At 37.7% G+C, this 20964-nt stretch overlaps 1 protein-coding gene across 1 annotated transcript in view; it reads right to left on the bottom strand.

The window, feature by feature from the left end:
* Window positions 1-20964, bottom strand: part of HCN1 (hyperpolarization activated cyclic nucleotide gated potassium channel 1) — a 188783-nt gene that overhangs the window by 43552 nt on the left and 124267 nt on the right. Inside the window, exon 4 of the mRNA XM_019472621.1 lies at window positions 1444-1590. Coding sequence (XP_019328166.1) covers window positions 1444-1590 — 147 coding nt within the window. The remainder of the gene's footprint in view (window positions 1-1443; window positions 1591-20964) is intronic.

The raw sequence follows: 20964 nt of genomic DNA, 5'->3' as shown, positions 1-20964 counted from the left end.
AAACAGCAGGTCGAGCGAGGCACCTCCCCTGGTAGGCTCACTTACCAGCTGTGTCAGGAAGTTGTCTTCCACACACTCCAGGAACCTCCTAGACTGCTTCCTCTCTGCCGTGTTGTATTTCCAGCAGACGTCCGGGAAGTTGAAGTCCCCCACGAGAACAAGGGCTAGCGATTGTGAGACTTCTGCCAGCTGCTTGTAGAATGCTTCATCCGCCTCTTCAAGCCTTGCTACCCTCGAGAAGGAAGGGTTCTGTGGCGCAATTCTCCGCTCCGGAGCCCTTCACCTGGGTGGCTTCGCTGAAATGGTGGGTACACTGGGTTTTAAACTGCCGCTGTCCCTCCTGTCCCCACCCACACTGAGTCAGAGCTGCTGCTCGTCAGGAGCTCCCTCCTCTGGCTCGGGGAAGGGGCAGGCTGGGGCACCCTCTCACCCCCTGCGCTTTTGCCTTCGTGGTTTTTGCCACGGTTTTGCCGCTTTAGGAAGGGTCCCCCAGCGCGATCCTCCGCTCCGGAGTCCTTCGCCTCAGTGACTTCGAGGCTTTCATCACATATTAGACTGCTCCTCCTTCATTCTCCCCTTTTCTTTTTTCTTTTCCCTGTTTATGCTGTCTTCTCTGTGAATTTTTCAGCTTCATTCTTCTCCTCTGTTCTTTTTTTCCCTCCTTTCAGTAGAGGGTATCAGCCAACTGATAACACAAACATCCTTGAGTAGGTCAGGCATGAGCACCTCGCAACAGAAGACAGTCATTTATATTCCCATTAAGCAGCTACCTCTGTTACAGCAAGATGAATGCTGCCTTCCTCCCACACAAGCACCTTGCCAAAGAAAATTCCAACTGCTTCCACACATAACATAACATAACATAACATAACATAACATAACATAACATAACATTATAAAACCCCCAGAACTGGAATACAGACTAGGGTTTTAACAAAAGAGATTTTTTAATGGCTTGTATATCATATTCCAGCTTCCTGATCTCAGATAAAGACCATCTTAATCAAGGATGCTACTCAGAATGAAACAAAGCAGCTCTCCCTTCACTGGTGGCTTTCAGTGGTTTCATCTGCACAGATGTGTGGTTAGCAAGCAGGGAGAGCAGAAAAAACCTGTCACCCAGGACCATTCTAGTCCAGCCCCTCTCTATTTTAAAGACTGGCAGAAAGCCATGAGTTCCTCTGAACAATTACAGATGGGATCTTACTCTTTGACATCCTTGCGTGGCAGTGACTCTGACAGACTAGTTCAGAATAGAGTGTAAATCTGCTTATTTCTTTGTGTCGATCTAATATAAAATTCATTCTCCTGGTCATTCATTGACTAGGTCAAGTGAGATTAAATATTACAGAATAGAATCAGAAAGAGCATTTCAACACAGAAACAGCAAAGACATGAAAGTTTTCCATACCATGAAGAAATACTCAAATACTTTAATCTTACCTCTCTGAGGGGATCATTGAGCTCATTCAAAATGTTTTCTTCATCAAAGATCTTGCCTTGGTAGCGGTGCTCATAGTAATCATGGATCTTCTGGCGCATTTCAGCAGGTAACTTGTGGAATGACATGTACTGTTCCACTTGTTTGTACTGTCAGGACAACAAAAGGAAGAATCAGAAACACCCCCCACATTGTTTTACTATCTAAAGACACCTACAAAATGAAAATTCATTCATGTATCCACTTAAGTTTTACATATTTTATAAATGTAACATTTTATTTGTATGTCAGAGAACCCTCACACAAATATTAGTTAATTTAGTATTACTCACATGACAGCACAACTACAAATTACAGAAACTGCCTTTAGTGGCGATGCTAATATCCACATTAATATGTAAGTTTTAGAAACGAAACCCTCACACTTGTCATGTGTTCCCTAAATTCCCAGCTATACAGAAGTCGTGAAAATACACCAACGCCATTTTTAGCTCATTCCATGCAGCAGAAAGGGAAACTGTACAAAGTGTGCATCTACGTCTCCAGTGCTGCATTCAGAGAGAGTTTAAGGTGTGAAATTTCAGGAAGTGGCTATGCTGTATTAATATGCAACATATTAATGTTGTGTATGCTTATAAAGTGACGGAAGAACAAAGTTAAAATCTGTGGAGATAATGAAGTAGAAAGCATTCCTCAGGAGGAATGAAGAGAAGAGAGAAGTGAACTGGAAAAACAGGCATGGCATCAGGAAACAGAAAGTGGGGGAAGAGAGAGATGCCAGGACCCAGGAGTCTCAGAAGACCTCACTTCATCTACCTTGTGCATTTGGTTTCCTTGTTTCTACTAGTCCTCTGTCCTGCCTTCTGCTTTGTTTGCTTCCCTTCTTCAGAAGTCTTTTTGGATAGCATAAGTTTCAGAAAAGAAAGTCCTGAACTAACATGCTCAGAGTTGTACTGTGCTAACTGTATGATAAATCTGAGACCCACAAAATGCAGAAGTTGCCTAAACCGCAAATGGACAAGTACTGCTTGACCAAGACTTTTGCCCCTCAGACCCCCCAACCTTGTCTCAGTTGAAGAGGATAAGACACTGAGACACAGAAGGATGAAAACCCTCCCAGACTTATAGGTGAGTTAAAACTTGGCAGAAACTTGGTTTACTTATGTAAAGAGTCTTCATTTAATTTTTTTCTTCATTTCTTCATGCTTAATTAGGCAATTTTAACTGTTTTCAATGAAAAAGCCAGTGAAGTCTTAATTAGGGTCAGCATCTCTGCACAGCAATTAAATGCATTTATAATGTACATGCACTCCTTACGAACTGCAGCACATATCCTTTAACTTGTATAATTGAAGGCTGCTCCATCCTCTGGAACTGAAATTGATTTTTGCTCTGCAAAGTGGCAAAAGATTAGATGAAGCCACACGTACAACATGCATTCCACAAATAAGAGGACAGTAATTGTGCATGGGACTATTTAACAATGTATGATGAATATGTAAGTCTGATTTAACCTCTGTACAGCTATTTTCCACCTCTGAAGCAAGAATTCTTCACCCTCACCCTTTAGAAGTGAGATTTAAATTTGCATGCCCATCATTGGTTCCTGTTCTGATATGGAGAAATTTATCCATACATTGTGGGTTTGAATCAGAGTTCTGGGTCACCAGAAGACAGACACGCTCTAGCATAAACAAAGTATTACTTCTAAAATTACCCTACTAATCAGTTACAGCTAATCTAGGCACAGATTTACTTAGCGGGAAAGGACATGAGATCTCCCAGTGCTCTATGTATCTCACCAAGGTAGTCACATAGTCCCAGCCGCTGTGCAGTGCTCCAGCTTTTCTGCAGCAAAACCAAGAAGAAGATGCTGCACTGTGCAATGTCCCCTTCGTGCCTGTGTCCAGGCCTCCATTGCTGTGGCCTTGTGTAAGGATATGTAACGTGTCATGTGTCGTAGCACACATGGACGGGGAAAGGACTTCACTATGCTCCCTAGCACAGGGACTGCACCCCTCTACCCAATCTTATTTGCATACAAATGTGCTTGAGCAATGCTAATAAAGAGTAATCCTTGCTAATAAAAAATATACGTCCACTGAGATGTATAATGCAAGAGAGCTGCAATGGACTTTTACACCAGATTGACCTTGAAGAAGAGAACATTCGTGCTAAAAGCAATTTGCTTTGCCAGCAATTTACACTGCTCCTTTTCATTAGTGCTGTTATTTGAATAGGTGCTTTCTCCCACATAAGCGAGTTCTTTTCTCTACTAGGGTTTATGCTTACACATGAGAATTTTAGGGAAACAGAAAAAATAAAACTAGTAGGAATGTAGTGCTTATCACTGGTGTGTCTCAAAATGTTTCCAAATTAATAACACATAGAATAATAGGGACAGCTGCACATTAGCAACATTTTCTTTAAAAAACCTACAACAAGGAAGTTAAAGTCTCCCACAATTCCCAGAAATATTTAACCATTTAAAATACTATCAAGGTCTCTTTCCATGTCAAAATATCTGACCCTGTGAGTGTACAGTATACTATCACTATCACCCTGTAATAAATCTTTTCCTAATCTTTCTCAGTGATTTTGACTCATATTCTGTATCATTCATGCTACTACTACTCCCTTCTTGACATTGTCAGAGCATTCATGTGAAGCGTTGTCTCAAAATTTTAACTTACTCTTTTCTTCAGCAACTGATATCTTTCACTAACTCAGTCCTGATTGCTTTTTTTATTTCTCAGGAAAGCAAGTTCATTTTTTCAGCCTGCTATATGTTATTGGCAATATTGAGGGTTTCCCAGATTAGTTCTCACTGTGGTGTGTCACATGCCAGTTGCAAAAAAGTGTGCTAAAATGAAGATACAAAGAGAGCAAAATTAATATGGTCTTGTTCATTTTGTGTAATAAAACACTAATTTGTCCTTTGAAGACTATTTTCCCTGTGGATACCACAGATATCAATAATGGTTAGAAATGGAGACATTCTTCACTTTTCAATAATTATACTGATTTTTGAAGTTGGCTTTTTTAGTTCATGAAAAAATGCAAATAACTTAAAGAGAACTGAACTGTTTTCTGGGAAAAAAAAATGTCAAAAAGGTTAAAAAATTCTCATTAGCACTGTGAATCCCTTGAATAAATACGAAAATTCAGTAGCTTCTTCCCCTGATTTTTCTAAGTGTGATTTTACATATGAAGTTGATAAAATTGTCAATGAAGTTAAATTTTGTCAAAACGTTGTATTTTAATCATATTTAAAAGAGCTGTAACTGATCCTGAGTCATCCATCAGACCCGACACTTGAACCTGCATCTTCATATGTGAGTGGAATCATTTCTCTCTAATGACTCTTCTCATCACACTGTATCTTGTAACTTTTCCCTTCTAGACTGAAAATTTTGGTTTGCTTGGGGGAGGGTTGGTTGGTTTGCTTTTTTTCTTGTTTGTTTTGGTTTATTCAGAAAAGAGATGCCTTAATTCCACATTCACAAAAGTACCTCTGGTGCTTTTCTTACATCTGCGTGAAATAACTTTCAGAGCCACAGCAAGTTCCCTCAAAACTGACTTTTTTTGTTTGTGTGTCTTTTTTTACGCCACATGAGAAGCACCAGACTACATTCAAAATATAAATGACTGTGTTAAAACTCTCTTTTTTAATTTCAGATTGCCTTTTCATCCTTGCTCCTGCCTCACACCAAGGAGCACTTGATTTTCCAGGGAGGAACTATTTAGTAAGGGACTCCACCTATGCACATCTACAGGGACGTCAGAGGCCTCTAAAGGCAACGGCAAACTAACTCCAATTCCAGGGTTCTGAAGAGAGAAAGAAGAGGCATCCAGGCTATTCAGCAGAGCCTGTGCTGGATGAAGACATGGCAAGACAAAGGAAAGTGAAGATAAACTTCTTAAAATGGGAACATTGTTGTTTTGCCTAATGTTACTACACCCAAGTAAGAGTTTATTTCCATAAAACCCTAAATGTGGTCCAGTTAACCTCAATATGTTTTCTGGTAATCAAATGCTTTCAGATTGCTTTAAAAAACTTAATGCATAATGATGTAACTGACTGCAATTAAATAAAAACATTATCATCTTTCTTTCTTTCTTTCCCTGGATCAGCTGGCTTATACTCTGAAATATGGAGTTCACAAGCCTTCTGATCCTACTTGATGCAGTTTTAAATGCTTTTATTATACATACAAATACCTATTTTTGTATCCTGCTGTGCTTCTATACTATTTACTCTGTTTTTCGCCTGTACAATGAATATATTCTTTTTGCACTTTAACTTTCCTCTTTCTCAAATTCATTACATGTTGTTTTATATTTTCATAAAAGTAAACAGTATTTTTGAATGCTGATGTTGGTTTTCATACCTGTTACAACTATGTATTCCTGGTCTTTTCAATATCTCACTGAATGGAAGAAATACTATGTTGCTGACCACTCCACACCTATCTCTTTTTTTAAGATTAATAGTGAATTGTTTGTCCTAAAATGAGTATGTATATTAATGTGATTTATATATTGCACTGCCATAATTTCAGTAATTTCTATCCCAGCGTTTTATATTCATCACTGAAATGAAAATGCCCATAAATGCTACACAAATAAACAAATAAAATTGCTGAAATAGGCAAAAGCTAAGTGGATTTCAAAGTTAAGTAATATTTCACAGATTTTTATTGCAAAGCACCATCCAGTAATAACTGTTTCTTGTTGTTTCAGCCATAATCTTATTCATGGGCTCCTTCTATGTAGCAAAATTCTGCTACTCTGTTCCTCCAGCAAAAGGTGAGTAGTATGACATTGATCATATGAGGTCTTTAGTACAGTTGGTTAGGAAACTAGTTATCCTTAAAAAAAATAGGTATGGAAAAAGGCAAAGGAGAGGAGTGAGGTCTTTTTCATAATGATTTGCAAATGAAGCAGGGAAAATATTTTAAAATTAAGACAGTATCCCAATACAGGCAATATGCCAGTGAAACCAGTAAAATAGAAACCTGAATGTTGATCTCTCACAAGATATTTTAGTATGTAAGTTGAGCTTACCAGGTCCTTTCCTCATAATATTTCATAACTAGCAAGTTTCCTGTTTTAGCTGAAAAAATTCTCAGAGTCCTAATAATCTTTACAGCTCAACATTCAGTCCTTGATACAATAAACCATATAAACATATGAAACACATGAATAATATCAGTTAAAAAACATGAAAATAATGATATGCATGTACGGTACCTGGACCTGGACCTGGTCACACCCAAAGTACCTGAATATCTTTCAGAAACAAGTGCCAATGTCAGATTTTTCCAAAATGTCAGCACTCAACAACTTTGATAAGTGACTAGTTTTTCAAAGGACCTAGGTCCCTGTACCTTCATTTGAAAATCCAGCTTGAATGATACGCCTTTTGCACTTTGTACAACAATTTTGTCCTTGGCAATTGAGCCTCACTTCTAGGAAAGTCTCCCCCAAAAAACTATAAGCATCTGTAAAAATGTTTCAATGTTTATATTCAGGTTCTCTTTCCTTTTACCACAAATGTAATCCTGACCCTTAAAGTACATTACTAAAATACTTTAATGCTATTTTTAACATACTGTATAAGATGTTAGTATAAAATGAATCACATATAGACAGGCTAGGAAAAAAAGAGGAAACAGTACTTTTACTTTATTGGAGGTTTATATCCAGTCAAAGCCACAGCCTTACAAAAACAAACTTTTCAATGAGATGTGGAAAAAAAATAAATCGTTTATACTGGTTACAAATGTAAAAGGAAAGCAGAGATCATTTGTCAAATCCTTCTGCTGAATTAAGCAAGTTCTGTCCCACAATTTAGATGCAATAAATTCATCAGTATTCTTAAAATGGTTTGAAAACGCTTGCCTGCCATGTATAAAAGAAGAATCTAAGCAGCATTATAATATGCAGGAGATTTAACTCACTGAGAAGGAGCAGAAAGGTGAGAGAAGGCAATTTGATCAAGATGAAGCCTTTCTAAATAATGAACACCAAGCAAAGAACCATCACAATTCTGCATGGTTTCTAAACTACATTAGGAAAAACAGGTCCCCTGAGTTATTGAATTTATTCCCCTGCTATTGCAAAACCTCACATCGTATAACTCCTTATAAACAAATCAAGCCATCTCAAAACCAGTTAGACTTTCTCTTTCCATCAATCCTTTAAGAATATTGTTTCAAGAAACTCACTGGTCTTATTCATAGTTCTGAACCTTATTTTAAATGTATGCAGATGCAGTTTAAATCAACTAATGCTTAGTACAAAACTATCTAGCAGCTCAAAAAGCTCCTGTGCCTTGGTATTTCTCTCTAGAGTGTTTATAGATGGGAATCGTGTCTCTTCCCAGCCTCATCCAAGTAGTCAATTCTACTTTTTGTTCAGAAGACAGCATACTGGCCCTCTTCTTTTTCATCCGTTCTAGTTTGAGTTCATCCTTCTCCAACTGCAATTACTAGAACTGTACACAGTATTTTAGAGGAAGTCTCACCGATTCGTAGTTCATACTATTATTTCTTTCCCATCTAGTGGAAAATCAAGATGCACTGAAATGGTTGTTTGCAGTCATTCTATGAGCAGCTTCATCACCCAGATTCCTCATTTTCTCCTTGCCACTTGCAATTGTTGTGCTCATCTTCCAGTTTATAGCAGCACCTTGTACTAGAACCTGAGTCCTTGGATTTTGAATTTCTGAATTTCATCCTATTCCTATTACTTTGCCTCTCAAAACTCAACTCATTCTTTCTATAAATTATCTTGATCTTTCTATAATATTAGATTTGAAGCCTTATGCCATCCTAAGCTTCATACCATCATTGAACTCATCAGCACACTCCTGAAGGTATTATGCAAGCCTAGTGACAATATCGTGCCTTTAGGTATTTTTCTACTAGGCTTGCTCCAGCTTGATATCTGGAAAACTCGCAATGGGCCCACAACCAAACTGGGGGAAGTACTGGCAGTAGTACATGTCAAAGAAAAGAAAATTGCTGTCTTACACCAGCTTTGCTTGTGAGAGCAGGATGAGGTCTACATACCCTAAAGCAAATCAGTTCTGCGTAGATGACACGTTACAGTCTACATAGCAGGTGTCACATAGAAGACATCCCAGAAACCTCTTATACATCCTAACACTTGCATGATTTTCATCTTTGTAATTTTCATCTACTACTACTTTCAAAAAATCAAGCAAATCAAAAGGCAGCAAACTTGCCTATCACCAAAACTGGAATTTGAACAGAAACTTTTAGAATTGCAAAATTAAGACTGCTCTCCTTCTGTGCTAAACAGTCTTGAAAAACGTGAACTGACAACAAAGATTGGAAAGTTATTAGTGCGATACTTTAGTTCAGCTTTCTAAAAGTCAAGAGTCTAATTTAAACCTGTTATCCTGACTCTCTCATAACAAGAGAGAGAGAACAAGGGGCAATTAATCTCATTCTAAAATTCATGTCTTGCATAGATGAAATAAACTCACCTTTCTCATCCTTATCTCTCTCTCCATTGACCCTAGGGGAGGTCTAAATAACTAGCACTGACCAATTAGCTAAACATAACTGTAAACATGTATTTTAAAATAATAATTTATTTAAAGATTCTAAAATATGAACCGCACTATTGTGATACACATATATATAGCATCTGATCCAACAGGACAATACTAAAGGATTACTTTCAAATGCAATCATTCACCCTTATAACTGTGCTTCTAGAATTTTAGACTTAAAGGAAGACATTTAATAAATTTGGTTATCAAAAGAAGAAAGTGAATGCTACAGGGAGGCACTGATGCATCTTTAGTTATCACATGCCAGGTGAGGATTTTATATTTGTGTTTCAGATTCCTTACCGAAAAAAGCATGGACTCTGCATTGGAAGGGCAATAAATGAGGTTCTCTCTGAGTCAAAGTAAGGGAAAGGTAGTTAGTATGCCAGCACATCACTGAATAGCAACTGACAAAATGCACTGAACTACAGAACTGTCTGATGTATAGAGGATTTCATTCTAATAAAGCAATATAATTACAAAATTTCTCCCCTGTCTAACTTTTTAGTAGTGACTAGACCCATGACTCAGGTGGCTGTCAGTTATCTTACCTGGCAGAGCATACGGCATTTCAAAAACCAACTCATCTTAATAGGTTTTCAAGTAAGTGTTGAATAAAAAGGCACAGGCCAAATATTTTCATATTATTCAAATAGCTTTTTCTTGGTAGAGTGTTTCTATAAACACACAGTTTACAATGTTACAAAACAAGTTTCCAGTATTTTTTAATCCCTGTGAAAGTTCACTGGGTTTATACCTCAGGAGTTCAAATGTAATTCCTGCACTTTCCACAAAATATAAGCAGGCATCACTGATGTCAAAATCCTTTTTCTCTGTGCTATTGTGCTGTAAGGCCTTGAAACGAGCTGAAGGAACAAAGAAGCTTTGCCTCTCCTCTTGTCCTTCACTTTGCTGGGCACAACATTTTTTTTTCTACCTGCAGATTTTTTTTTTTCTTTCCCAGTGAAGAAAAGGGTGAAAAACTTTCTGAAATAGTTTGGGGGGGTGGGGGAGGAGGGGAGAGGGAATTATTTTAAAGCATGTAAACACTTAATGTTGTCTCAGTTTGGCATTAATTCGCTTATTCATGGAGGTTTAGGCCCCTCACTTCTCTGCAGGAGGTACCAGACAGACAACCTTTCAGAGAAAGAGGGGAGGTTCAACAGGGATCCCAAGATACAGAACAGGAGGGATGGCATTTGCAACGGTTGTTTAAGCAAATACAGTTTAACACTCAAGCTATCCAAAACAAAATGTAAAATGTTTTAAGCTAAAACATAATTATGCATTTTGTTCTTTTTTTTTTTGATGGAAAATGGCTATAATTTTCTTGGTGTGTGGAAAGGTTAATGGTTTTGGTGGAAAATTTTCCTTTGTGGAAAGTGTGTTTGGTAGTAAAAATATCCGCCTCCCCCTCAAGCAGTGCTAATACATAGCTCTGGAGATAACGAGAGCTGTATGGACATGGACAGAACTGAACGATAAGCACACATTTGCAAAGAATCACAGCTCGGGAGAGGCTTTGCCATATTAACTACATGAGAGGTTTTATTGCCTCTTTCTCAAAATTATTCAAAATGCGTAAGTGGACTTGGAAAGCAAATAATCATGGAATTACACAAACTATTAAATATGCAGGAAACTTCAATTCCTAGTTAAAAATAAAACATATCAAAATAACATTCTGGTTTACAATTCACAGAAATATCTGTAATGTCTACTATGCTTAAATTTGGTATTCAACTGAATGTTGACTTACCACTTAAATTACATTGATGAGGGAATTTAAAAAATGCAAACTGAAGTTTCATCTGACAAAAAAATTCACAGGCAATTAATTTGTAAGCAATATATCTATATTTGATTTGTTGAGATTTCATTCTGCAGCAGAATGGTAAGTGCAAGTGCAATGAATGAGTATTGAAAGAAAATAAAGGGGAACAGTTTTTCTCCTTATGAAAAAGGAGTAACATCAGTTTTTAAAAACAATCTTTCATCAAAATATTCTTTTTAAGATTAAAGGGCTAAGATTTGCAAAATTCTGTCCAAAGACTACATAATAAAAATACGTAACTTCCATTTAAAGATACTATTTTGAATGAAAACATTGTGTATTTTAAAGCAGCCACTTGGCTAAATCATTTTATAAGCTGTTTTAATTAAATTCCATATATTCTATTATGCAATGCTATTAAAATGGTACATACAAATTCCATGTCGTCCCCCCCAAAAAAAGAATGGGTAATTTCATATGGCACATTTCCCCCTTTTTATGATATCTCCCTCTCACAGGAAATAAGAAATTAATTTGCTTTTTTCACTAAATCATTTGAGAAATTAGGTAATAGATGTTTACAAGCTTTTAAAATTATCTCTTAACCCAGTATTCAATAGTTATCACATGATATTGCTTCTGTTTGCTGAATGAATATTCTAAACTGTATAAATAAAAATAACATCTGAAAAAAATCCCTGAGGCTTGATTCTCCAGGAAGAATTTGAATAACATGAGACAATCATAGACAGCAGGCTACACGTTTTTTCCTTTTGCAAGAACTTCCAGTCTAACTTCGTAAGTGGGTTCTATGTTAAAATAATAATAAAAGACATTAAGTTACAGATTAATGGGAAAGGAATGAGAAGAATTGTATAGCTTATATTTATTAATAGCTATTTAATAGATTTTCGATTCAATTTTCTCTTGTCACATTTATTCTGTGAACCTGGTATTTTTCTCTTCTTTAACTCCTTAACATGTCTCCAGCTGCAAGCATTACTCCCGACACACAGTGGTGTAAATGAGGTAAACCCGGTATTCCTGCTAACAGAAGATGGGGAACCCCTGTTTTTGGCCCAGACATTGTCTGACTGTGGGAGTCTGGGCAGGGCATGTAAATACTGCAGGATACCGTTATATGCATCTTTTCCATCTCAGACTGCAAACGGTGCTATTTAATGAACCTGTCAGCTGGGTGATATAAGGTCTCCAAAGTTGTTATCTCCTCTCTGCAGTCGTCGTCAGTCCTACAATGCATCCACCAACTGTTTGTGTGCCTCGATTCACAGTTACAGAACCAAACAATAATATACTGGGTCTGCCGCTCTGTATTAGCTGTGCTGATGCCTCTAGCCTGCAGCTTCAGCTACTGGCAGCTAGAGTGGAGTGGAGAACATGATCACCGATCAGCTCTCTTCTACAGCGAGGGAATCCTACCTCGCTAACGAGTATTCCTCATTACTGCAAGGCCCTCATGTTGTGCAAACACAGCATGGGTCTAAGCTTTCACCTACTGCCTTTGATTGAGGACTTGAATGGTTTTTAGATTACCAGAGGACAGAAAGGAAAGAAAAGTCAAAAACACCTTCCCAAGCTTTAAAGAATCCTGGATAAATATTCCTAAAGTTTTTAAGCTCGACTTCTATTCAGTCTCGCCCAACATTTAAAAGCATTATCTTCAGTAGCTGCTACTATGTATTTGCTATTTGCAGTGCTCATTCTCTTCCATATGACAACAGTTTTTTCATCTCTATAGAGTCGACTCATTGATTCTGTCCTAACATTAAAAATAATCTCTTTAGGCTCCTGCTTCATACTCAGTAGAGGGCTGCAGATGGTTTCCATGTACGTGGCCAAAGGGGACTCTCGTCCTCCACTGGAAATTCAACCAGGAATCAAGAAACATTGCTGTACCCCTTGCAAGGGTTACTGTACGTCTGGTGTTTGTACAGTTCATCCTTTTAAAATCCTTTTCATCCTAGCTTTGACTGGGATTATTAGGAAAAGAAAGAAAGGGTTTGCATGTTGAAATATCTCCATGTTTCAAATGGGGACAAGACTCAACTCCCCATCCCTTTTTTTGCATATGTTCCCCCAACCTCATTGGAAAAAGGAATGACTTTCATTTCACAAACACCTCTCATTTATGCGTAGTCCCCCAGCCTACAATGGCAGGTTATTTCATGAGCCAGCTGAACTTTTGATCTGACTGTCGAGGTACCAAAGGACAATCTCTAACCGAATATTTGCTAACCTGAAGTTAGCACTAACCTTAACATTCACTTACAGGACGATTATCTGTGATGATAACCATATATACCAAAAATTAGTATGCACAGATAGTTCTCAAATGACCAGAGATCTGGTTGTGTTCAGAAAAGACACCAAACAGTGAACCTGCCAATCAACCATTTGGTTATCTTATTTCAGTAGGGGCAAAGTAATAAGCTCACCTCTCCATCCCACAGTCACTGAATGGCTGAATTCACTACGAATCCAGAGATATTTCTACAATCTGCTTTCTCACTGCTACTCTCCTTAGCATACAGGTATTTTCACAGAAAAAAGAAACCAAACCAGTTTATAATCAACCATAGATGAAAATAAAAAGTAAGTTTGCTGCTGAATGGTGTGATAGGTTCACTTTTATAGTTCTTTATCATGAGATGGAACTGATTTGTTTAGCCTAAAAGATATCATCTGTTTATTATTTTTCACTAATTACCCCCCAAAGAGTACTATTGCTTGCAAGAATGCTTTAAGCTGTCATTTTACTTACATGCAGTAATTAAACATTTCCTTTCAATTGCCATGAAAAACACAATCTCTTACTATTGTTCTTTTCAATTAGTGTAATTGAGAAATTAACTAAGTTATAGGGAATTTTCTGAATAGGATTTGTTTTCTTTGTCTGTTCTTTATCTTGCACAAATTCTCTTTACTGTTTTAAAAAGGGGAGGGGAGGGAAGGAGCATGAAGACCAGGCTCAGTTCCTCTCTTCACAGAGGCAATGACAGAACTCTGATTTAATGAAACAACTATCAAAGCTCCGAGGCATAAAAGAAAAGCATCTCTTCTCCATGCTACTATAGGTGAAACTGTATCAAGTCCAAGGCAGGATGATTTTCTTTTTTAATGAGAAAGATACTGTACAGATGACAGTTTATTTAAAAATATCAGATATGCTGTAATGGTCTCCTTAAAGTTACCAGTTTCAAAGTGAAATTTAATACCTGTCTAGTCATCTTGTACAATTTTCCTTATCTTTTGAATGCTTTGGATTTCTTTTTTTTCTTTTCAATTTGCCTGTGCCAGTAAAAAAGAATATACATTTAAACAACTGCTTGGAGTGGAGGGAGAGGAGGCAGAAGGGGTTATTCCCCACATGCACTCTGGGTGAAGCTGGGCATGAGGGAGATCAGCTCGTCTCTGCTCAGTCACGCCTTCAGTTCAGTTCTGGGCACAAGCAGCAGTCTGGGCAGCTTAAGGACCTGTGATGGGGACATCTGTCCCTAGGCACTGAACGCATGCTGCAGCTACCTTTGCCGCCGACTCTGAACACAGGGTGAGAAGTGCCAATCCCTATTTTCTTTTGAATGAAATTTTTTGAGAGACAGGTGTTGGGTCTGCCTATCAGAAGCTGTGGTTTCCTGTGGCATGCGCTTCACCTTATCCCATTGATCCTGCAACACAGAAACATTGCATAATGCTAAATTCAGCACGTGCTACAACGCCTTTAGCTAAATGGGCATGCTTAGTTGTTAGCATTTCGCCCACATGAAATCCAGTTATTTCAAGAAGCAATCTGAAGTAGTAATTTAGAAAAGGAATATAGAAAAAGGTATAATTAGGTTGAAATTGTGTTACTTTATATCTATTGTTTAATAGTTGTAATGAAAAGAAAAAAACAAGTTTTATTAGCGCCGTAATTGTTACATCTGCTTGGTGTTGTGCCAACATCTATGCTACTAGCAGCACCAGCACAAGCAAGACAGAAACACTGGCACGACACAGCTGCTGATCCTGGAAATTCTGCCTCCGATAAGACCTAATTATGGCTTGCCAGTGCTTTTTGTTTTAATTAGTGGAAAATGCCAATTCATCAAAAAGAACTTGCTTTTTAAATGGATCCTTTTCAAAGACACTTGCATGGCAATAAGTTTATCAAGCATGGGAAGGTCTGCCCAAAGCTAAAGGGAGAGGCAAAGAGATTCTTCAGTACAAAGATGGTCCAGTTGCTCAGTTATAGGATGTATCGCTTTTCTTGACCTCTGATCGGAGACCTGAAACTGGCCTTCCATTTCACAGTAGTGTCCTAATGATGAAGAAATGGTTCTTCTAGGCTGGGCATCTCCCAGTGTCTTTTCTGCTTTGCCTAATAAGCACGTATCAAGGTAGAGAGAGACATAATGTTCTCTTGTTCTTCATAGGGATAGAAATAGCGATGTAGATAATCACATTTCACCTTGCTTTTCCAATAAAGTATAATCACTTACACAGAGTCACGGTGGTGGGAAACACTGACAAAGACTCATCCCATGCAGATGCTACTCGTGGGAAAGAAAGGTCTGCGCAGGGCCATTGGCTGCAATTAATCCACCTCCCTGCAGTCATTTCACATGTAAACACCCGAGTCAGTGTCAGACAGCTGCAGTACTAAGACTTTTTTTAAGAACCGCAGGAGCTTAGAGGAGACCAGAAAACCTCTGCTCTGAGCAGGTAACCTCATTAATACTATTATTACTTTATGATCTATTGTTTAACATATACAGTCTGAAACCTTCTTGTGTATTTTATTTGAGCATACAGCTTGTCACTGCATGATGCAAAGAGCCCTTTCACTTATAAAAGAGACTTGGAGATTATGATTTATTTTTTCAGATAATCTAAAACTGTTTGTCAGACTGTTCCAGTCTCCAGCTTCACCTGAATCACTGAAGTTAATACACAATGTCACACAATACTGACAATTCTGAGCCTTCTGCACCACCAGCTGCAACATTCTGACAAACTGCTCCTCTTCTTCATGCTCCCAGCTGTTGTGTTTCATTCATTCTTACAAAATATCTGTAATCTTCTTTTTTTCTTTTTCTCCTTACCTTGTCTTTATCTAGTCTTGAAGTATAAACACTTCAGAGACATCCTTAGGGAAATAAATTTAAGGCATCTCTAGATTCTCTGACAAATGACAGCCATGGCAGTAAAGTAATACTCCAAGCAACCCTTGAAAAGCATCATTATAGACCTGATAGTTCCAGAGGAATGCGTGTGAGTGACAGGATGAATCCTCTTGTATTCTAGAATTATGCAACTTATTCACTAGGTACAGAAAAAACTTAAAAAGTTTTAATAAGACTTCAAGATAATTCTTTAACTAGAATAAAAATGAGAAATAAGAGAGCTGGAGCCTATCAGGGATAGAAAAAGCCAATGGAGCACATTCTCCAAAGAACATATTTTAAGGCAATTTATAGCTTTCTTTGAACAAATAGACTAACAATTCTTGTGATATTTCTGGTTGTGAAGAAATCAATCATCAAAATGCATCAAATCTTACATAAAGAGTAAATCTTATTTTTTATTCTCCAAAAAGACAGACAAAAAGTTCTTAGTAATAGTGGACTACTTCCCACATCTCTATGGAGATTTAACTCTCAAACAAATGATGATACTGTATTTCTGTGTTGATCATTTCTGCAGAAACACTCAGGGACAGTGTTTTATTCAATATAGCTGGGTTCATCCAAAGGTAAAGTCACAAAGCTGTAACTGCTAAAGAGAAATAATGGAACTTCTGCCAAATAATACCTTTATTTTCTTCTTTTCCTTCTTCCATAACAAGAAGAAGAAATATAGAGAGCTTTGGAGAAGTGGGCAAAACATATATGAGAGGCTATGAAAAAACGTGAAAGCAGTGAAAGGCTAGCAAAAGGTTCTTAAAAATTTTACAAAAAATTCTAAATTAGAAAGACCTAAGGATTCCTTACATTTTCTTTGACTTAACAGAAATCAGATTTATAAAATATGTATCTATTTCTTCCCATCTTAAGAATTTTAAGGAGCACTTTGTTCAGCATCTGAAATTTTAGCAAAATCTACCTTAGTTATAGAGTAGGAGTAAAGTATAAGTAAAGTATAAAGTATAAAGTATAAAGTATAAAGTAAAGTATAAGTATAAAGTATAGAGTAAAGGAGCCTTTGTTTCCATGGCAAGAGAAGCAATTTGCATTATAGTACCACTGGCTGTGAGTAAGATAGCCTCCGATGGCTATTGTTTCACATGTGCAATTGATAATCTAAGTCCACTTTTATTCTGAACTGGTACTCTAGACACTATTACCAGCACTGACAATGGCATCCCATCAAAAGGCTGAAGTGCAGGACCCCTGGTGAAACCGACCTGGCACCTGCATAGCCCTGTTGAGGAGGGTCCTTCCAGGTGGGCAATGAAAAGTGTTTGGGTTTGTTTAAAAGAACTTTTGTTTTGTTTTGTTTTGAGAGGGGCTTGTTTTTTAAGCATGCGATAGATTAATAAAAGATCACCAGGCCCCTTTTCAGTCTTCAAGAGATCTGTATCTAGACCACAAAGTTTTGTGCGATGGCCATGAAATTGTAGGGAAACCTTCCCAAGAGAACAGTAGTGCATCCCCTATAGAGAAAGCAACACACGGGCTATGTGAAAAACACAGGCGACAAGCTGCTAAGGCAAGGAAAGGCTTTTAATTTATATTTTGTTTCTCAACTGAACGTGAAAACAGAGCCGGGAGAATTTTAAATGTCTTCACAACAATTCAATATATTTTAAAGCTACATAGACAGTGAAACACCATTTTGAATAGTTATAATCAAACGTAGCACATAGGCTCTATGATGTTAATTTCTGAGAACTACAGAAACAGAATATTGCTTCGACTACAACTTGTGTTACGAAAGAACCCCGCTATAAATAATAACTACCTGTGGTAATCTAATGATTGTAAGGGCTAAAGGAGCAGCCACGTCAAGTATAAGCTGGTGTTTCCTTCTGTTTTTCATGTCTGATGCTGACATTTTCTCAAATAGATGGCCAGCACAGAAGCCCTCTCTGTCACCCAGGGGAAGTATGTGAGAAGTTGCATATAATGTAAATTACAAAGTTAAACTCTGTTTTGAGCCATTTTTTGCCTATAGCCCTGATGTGACATAGAAACCCAGGCGACCCCACTGAGGAATCGCCTTCAGCCGCTGCGGATAGACACAGCTCATTTTCTCAGCCTGCCACAGGATTGTTCCCAACTCTGTTCATAACTGTACTGCAAATTTAAATGTCACATGCAATGGGGCATACACTTAACATTAATGGATATGCCACAGTACAATGGCTTCATTATTCACTTTTTTCTCCTTTTTTCTGCTTTGTCACATTATTCTATGTAATTACACCGTTGTAGCCTCCCTCAGGAAGCTCTCAATTCATTGGCATAAGTGGCATAGCATCCTTCAGAAAATGAAACCTTTCTTTTCCTGAGATGGCAAGACTGGTGGAAGGTTTATATGAGAGTCCTGTCTTCTCTAAACCCCACAAAACAGACAGTTTCTGTGGAGGCTTTTGAGGAAAAAGAGGACAGACGTTCTCTGCCAGATGCAGAGACTGCCTTGGACACGGGTGTAGCGATTTGGGGGGCAGATTGATAGATTGAGAAACTATGAAAGAAAATAAAGCTGAGGTAAAAACAAGGAAGAGTTAAGGTTTATGTCTGTCTCAAGTAATTTCTGGCTTTGGCACTGTTTTGCAAGGTTACTGTTCTTTGCTATTTTCCCCAAATCATGAACTCTACAGAGGAAGAGCCAGTTTCTTAAATATTTTGAAAACAGAAATTTAAAACACGATCTTTCAGCAATAAAGAATCATATTTTCATTTACTGAGTTACATATACTAGTGGTTTTATTGTTCCATTGCTCTTCAGTCAGTCACTGATTTTTATAGTTTTGCTTTAAAATCAATGGCCCAAAATAGTCCATTAGAGTTTTTAATCTCTTTTCCCTTTTTATAGTAGTTCATTTACTCCCTTCCAGATATTTTTCCTAGCAAAACTGTTTAAACAGTAAATACTGTCGTCTGCCTTACAGGTGCACCTGATGGAGCAAGGATTCTCAGCTGCTATACTGTTTCTGCCCATGCAACCCAAAACCTCGCGGCTGGCTGACTGGGTGATGTGAGATGGTGTCCAGGTAATTATTACCCTTCATCATTCTCAATTTTGGTCTTGTCTGTTATTTTATTTGCACTGTCCACTTACAGAAGCTGCTGATGCTCAAAGTAAGTGGGGGAAATACAGGTGGAAATAAGAGGCTCATCTCTATCCCTTTGCCCAAAAATCAGAGGGCACGCCAAACCATTTCTGAATTTCTTCCAAATAAGGTCATGTACTGCCCCATGGGAGGCTCTTCTCAGCAGATGAATTCAAGGGCCGTCAACAAATCCCCTATTATAAGCTCCTATGACTATCACAGTCTTCCCTAAAACAAGCTGACAGCCTCTCCCCTGGTGCAGTCCCAGTTCTTTCCCCTCTTCATCCCTCCCCACCTCCCACTTCACATATCCTTTGGCTCCTGCTACTTTCAGCTGCTTTTTTCCTTGCAGGCATACCATAGGAAAAAGTCAGACATGCCTTTCCACTACCTCTGTTACACAGATCAGTCATCTTTTGGGGTTCTCTGCCTCAGTTTTCCTTTGCGTTAGTCTTTCGGGCTGCCTCTGGTGTCGGTGCTACTCCTGGCTGAGGTGAGGCTATGTCCATCTTCTGATGCTGCCTGATGCTGCCCAAACAAGGGCTTGACAAACTCCTGATGCTGTGCAGGAGTGAAGCAGCAACAAAGAGAGCTAGACTCTTCTGCCAGGTGATCGCCCACTCCTCTCACTTGCTTACATTCTCTACAAAGTCAGGGGAAAAGAAAGGCCTATGCAAAAAAAAAAAAAAAGTTCAAAAAGGAAAAAGGATAGGGAGGTATCTTAATTAGGGGAACTAACTCCATTAAACTCTGGTTACCAGCTCCTATCAAATGTCTAATAAGAAACACCCAAAGACTTGCCTTCACTTTTCATTTAAAAATTGCTCAGTGTTTTCTTCAAAACTTTATAAAATTCTTTTTACATTTACATCAAATTCTGCAGTGAAGAAATATGTTCAGCCAGCTCTGCCTGAATATATATAAGCATCCACCACTGCCCATAATAAAAGGCACCTGATGAACTATTATTTTGTCTAGAAGGAGATTGTATAGATGCTTATGTGAAAATAACATTTTCCTAACCGCAAACTGTACAATGTAATCCCTTAGCACTGTGCATTTTTATGAAAAGATTTGCTTTCATTATGCTTTTAGTAAATATTTAGTGTTTAGAAAAATGTGTTCTAAAGGTTTTGTTGATCTTTTTTTTTTTTTGGTTGCAGAAAGCTGCTGGAAAAGGTAAGTCTAGTGCATTTTATGAAAACAAATGGAGATAAAAACATTTTACTTCTATATTAATTACTGAGTCTGTGTTCTAATAGAGGTTTCTTGAATTAGTGTTACAATATTTTTTCAAGGTTAGTAACCACTTGGACAAAACTGTTAATTTAGCATACAATAGAACACAAAGGACTGTTTAAAACATTCTTTGGCAGAGAAAACGTTTCAGTCCTACTGCTATCCTATGCATTCCAAAGACTTTATAAATCTGTATTACATGTTTTTCTTATACAAATTATTATGTTTTCAAGACAGACATGCTTTAATTACTCAAACCTCAAGAAACAGGGTGAGGTCGGGAGAGAATGATGATTTAAAAATCAAGATAAAAATAATCAATCCTTCTTTCTTCCCTTCTTCCCTAACGAGGTAAAGGAAACAAACGAATCTGCACAGCAAGGAATAATTTCTCATTCATAATATTTTATTAGGTAATATTGAGTGCTATTTCCTTCTACACGTACAGGACACAAGCACAATCATTCTAGTGTAATGGGATAATTGCTACCCGTGTATCTATCTGGTGTGAATCACAGTTTTCTCTTGTTAAAAGGTAATTTGTGCTATATTCGAACACAGACTTTGAAAAACAGAAGTTAGCTCCTTGTTGTTTGTTTCCTTTTTCTTTTTTTATTATTTTTAATTTAATGTGTATCCAACCCTATGAT

Source organism: Aptenodytes forsteri, unplaced genomic scaffold (assembly GCF_000699145.1).
Source record: "Aptenodytes forsteri isolate BGI_AS27 unplaced genomic scaffold, ASM69914v1 Scaffold597, whole genome shotgun sequence".
NCBI lineage: Eukaryota > Metazoa > Chordata > Aves > Sphenisciformes > Spheniscidae > Aptenodytes > Aptenodytes forsteri.
This window is presented reverse-complemented; position numbering and strand designations above follow the sequence as displayed.